This window comes from Oncorhynchus mykiss, chromosome 7 (assembly GCF_057628025.1).
Source record: "Oncorhynchus mykiss isolate SJ-2025 chromosome 7, ASM5762802v1, whole genome shotgun sequence".
Lineage (NCBI taxonomy): Eukaryota > Metazoa > Chordata > Actinopteri > Salmoniformes > Salmonidae > Oncorhynchus > Oncorhynchus mykiss.
In genome coordinates this window covers 35,768,313-35,772,455 of record NC_143028.1, presented here as the reverse complement: position 1 = coordinate 35,772,455, position 4,143 = coordinate 35,768,313, and the positions used below count along the sequence as shown (strand labels likewise).

The 4,143-nt window shown below is 41.8% G+C and overlaps 1 protein-coding gene across 1 annotated transcript in view; it reads right to left on the bottom strand.

Moving 5' to 3' along the window:
• Positions 1-649: 649 nt before the first annotated feature.
• The window catches only part of ppm1j (protein phosphatase, Mg2+/Mn2+ dependent, 1J), a 52,554-nt gene continuing 49,060 nt past the window's right edge, over positions 650-4,143 (bottom strand). The window contains exon 10 of the mRNA XM_021609266.3: positions 650-4,134. Coding sequence (XP_021464941.1) covers positions 3,978-4,134 — 157 coding nt within the window. The 3' untranslated portion in view covers positions 650-3,977. The remainder of the gene's footprint in view (positions 4,135-4,143) is intronic.

Genomic DNA, 4,143 nt, shown 5'->3' with positions numbered 1-4,143 from the left:
GACATCATTCGTCTACAAGGATTGTAGAATAAAGGGAGGGGGCCAAAGAAGTACACAAGTAGGGTGTGGATGAAATGGTCACCGAATCCGTTATTAACCAGCACCCTCAGAACTATTATTTCCCTATAAAATATATATGTTCTATAAGTAGTCTGTGTTACAGTATTTGTTCAATTTTAGGGTAGTTTTCCCCCTATAGTTTATATTTAATTAGGCAAATCAGTTAAGAACAAATGATTAATTACAATGACAGCCTACCCCGGCCAACACTGGGCCAATTGTGTGCCACCCTCTGGGACTCCCAATCACAGCCAGATGTGATTCAGCCTGGATTTGAACCAGGGTCTGTAGTGTCACCTCTTGCACTGAGATGCAGTGCCTTAGACCAATGCAGTGCCATTCAGGAGCCCAGTATGACAAACAATAGCTCTTCTCAGATTACTTTTTTTGTCATCTGTATTAGACATGTAAGACATAATTATATATATTATATTTTTAATATTAACAAACCATCAAAATGAACATAAACGAAACATTATGGTATCAACCATTAATTTCTGTAATCACTCTAAATATACCCTTTGTTTTCCCTCTAAACCTTCCCTTTCCAGTGCAGAGATTTCTGTATAATTGTAAGGGATTGCACACATTTCTGAAAGATTAACAGGGTTTATTCATGGACTGCATGGTCATTACCTAACTGCATTAGGTATAATGCCATTATTTACCAAGTTATTATTTCAAAATCTGGTTCAGAACAAATGCTAAGTTTGTTCAAAGATTAATTTTAGAATAATTATTATATAGGTTCAAAGGATATGGGGAAGTTCGTATAGAGATGTACGTCTAATTTTGGTAAGGATACACTTGATCCCCTACCTCTTTATTATAAATAAAGCAATATTTATGATACAGCTATTAGCCAACATTCTCAAAAGCTAGGGATAACGTACCTATAATGGCTACACGTAACATGTAAAAAAAACAACAACAACATAACAATCAAAGAGAGAAGTAAAACATTTGAGGGCATACATTTGTCTTGGCAACTTCTCCTAAATGAAATGAAATGAAAACTTTGATACTAACGAGTTAACATATAAACATACAGTCCCTGGCCCACAATGCTCCTCGAGTGTAGTAAGGCAGTCAAGTGAAATTGATCACATCCTGACAAACAGATTATCTACTACAAGTTGTCAATCCAGAATAAAAAGTAGAAAACAGTACAGCACACTATTGTGGATCTTTTGAATCTGGGAGACAATACTCAACAACACAAACAATACATTCTATAAGAACACTTTGAGAGGAAGGAAACCATAGCTTCATTCCAATTCAAAATGACATTGCACCTACATGCCAAAAGAGCCTTTGATATTTGAGTTTGGATCGAATATATTATATGATGATATTACAACAAAGGTCATGCACATCTCAGCCCTGCCTTGTCTTTTTCTTGTTGTCATGGTGACAAAACTAACAATAAGTTAAACAAAAATATATCTCTAAACATACATAATTCAAGAAAAATCATTGCAAGTGCCATTGAATACATAACCACTAAATCAGACTGACTGTCTTAAAGTGCTTCAGGTTTCACATCCTCCATCATCATTCACTGCTGCTTTGACATTGGAATTTCTGCAATACTGGCACAGGACTGGTAACAGACAGTTTCCACTTCATTCTTTGTATCTTCCTCATGCAACATTCCCATCCGTGTTTCAGAAACATCTCCCAACCTTAGACATAGGGCTCATATACAGTCGTGGCCAAAAGTTTTGAGAATGACACAAATATTAATTTCCACAAAGTTTGCTGCTTCAGTGTCTTTAGATATTTCTGTCAGATGTTACAATGGAATACGGAAGTACAATTACAAGCATTTCATAAGTGTCAAAGGCTTTTTGTTGACAATTACATGAGGTTGATGCAAAGAGTCAACATTTGCAGTGTTGACCCTTCTTTTTCAAGACCTCTGCAATCCACCCTGGCATGCTGTCAATTAACTTCTGGGCCACATCCTGACTGATGGCAGCCCATTCTTGCATAATCAATGCTTGGAGTTAGTCAGAATTTGTGGGGTTTTGTTTGTCCACCCGCCTCTTGAGGATTGACCACAAGTTCTCAATGGGATTAAGGTCTGGGGAGTTTCCTGGCCATGGACCCAAAATATCGATGTTTTGTTCCCCGAGCCACTTTGCAATTCACTTTTGCCTTATGGCAAGGTGCTCCGTCATGCTGGAAAAGGCATTGTTCATCACCAAACTGTTCCTGGATGGTTGGGAGAAGTTGCTCTCGGAGGATGTGTTGGTACCATTCTTTATTCATGGCTGTGTACTTAGGCAAAATTGTGAGTGAGCCCACTCCCTTGGCTGAGAAGCAACCCCAAACATGAATGGTCTCAGGATGCTTTACTGTTGGCATGACACAGGACTGATGGTAGCGCTCACCTTGCCTTCTCCGGACAAGCTTTTTTCCTGATTCCCCGAACAATCGGAAAGGGGATTCATCAGAGAAAACGACTTTACCTCAGTCCTCAGCAGTCCAATCCCTGTACCTTTTGCAGAATATCAGTCTGTCCCTGATGTTTTTCCTGGAGAGAAGTGGCTTATTTTCTGCCCTTCTTGACACCAGGCCATCCTCCAAAAGTCTTTGCCTCACTGTGCGTGCAGATGGACTCACACCTGCCTGCTGCCATTCCTGATCAAGCTCTGTTCTGGTGGTGCCCCGCTCCCGCAGCTGAATCAACTTTAGGAGACGGTCCTGGCGCTTGCTGGACTTTCTTGGGCGCCCTGAATCCTTCTTCACAACAATTGAACCGCTCTCCTTGAAGTTCTTGATGATCCGATAAATGGTTGATTTAGGTGCAATCTTACTGGCAGCAATATCCTTGCCTGTGAAGCCCTTTTTGTGCAAAGCAATGATGACGGCACGTGTTTCCTTGCAGATAACCATGGTTGACAGAGGAAGAACAATGATTCCAAGCACCACCCTCCTTTTGAAGCTTCCAGTCTGTTATTCGAACTCAATCAGCATGACAGAGTGATCTCCAGCCTTGTCGTCAACACTCACACCTGTGTTAACGAGAGAATCACTGACATGATGTCAGCTGGTCCTTTTGTGGCAGGGCTGAAATACAGTGGAAATATTTTCTGGAGATTCAGTTCATTTGCATGGCAAAGAGGGACTTTGCAATTCATCTGATCACTCTTCATAACGTTCTGGAGTATATGAAAATTGCCATCATACAAACTGAGGCAGCAGACTTTGTGAAAATTAATATTTGTGTCATTCTCAAAACTTTTGGCCACGACTGTAGTTATTTTGTCACAGAGCTCCACTGCCTTCTGAGCAGTGGCGTCACTCCTATGTGATGCTAGTCCCTCAATTGCTATCAGTCATACTAATTGATTTTAGACAATATGCCGGGCCATCTACCTCCACCTGTCATACTGTACTCTACACAAGCAATAAATTAGATTATTTTAGGAATTTAGCATTCTATAAATCACATGTGGGGGTCATAAGGTAATAAGGAAGTATTTAGAAAAGACTAACCAAGCACTTCTATCAGAATATGGCCAAACCAATCCTGCTGCAAATATCAGCCAATTAATTAGAGAGATTAAAACATGAAACTACAGGGGGAGGGTTCTCGTTAAGTAGCGATCAAAAAATAGCAGGTTTCAGAAATGGACATGTTTTCGGGCGGTCAGGTAATGTCATTGAACACCTGTTACACGAGTACCAAACAAAAACAATAATTAGAGCCCAGTGGGTTGTTCCAGAAGCCAGGAAGATGGGCCGGTTGACAGGTGTCAGCAGCCAGCTCTCCAACCTGAGGCTTCCCTATAAAAGGGAGGTGTTTTCTTCACCCTTCCCCCAGGGTAGAGAGGGTAAGGGGGAAGGATTGACCCTGGTCGGTCCTAGGGAGTTCGTCCTCTCCTGGTAGGGTGGTGGGACAAGGCCTGTCATGTCTCTGTCTCGGGCCCTACCGGTCCCGCCAAGGGGATCACATAACAAGTGATGTCGTCTCCTGAACCCAGCCTCTCATTGGGTAACCGCCAGCCCCTCTCCTTCAGGACCCCTCGCGACCGCATCAACAGGTCCTGAGCGGCCAGTGTGTATCTGGATGTA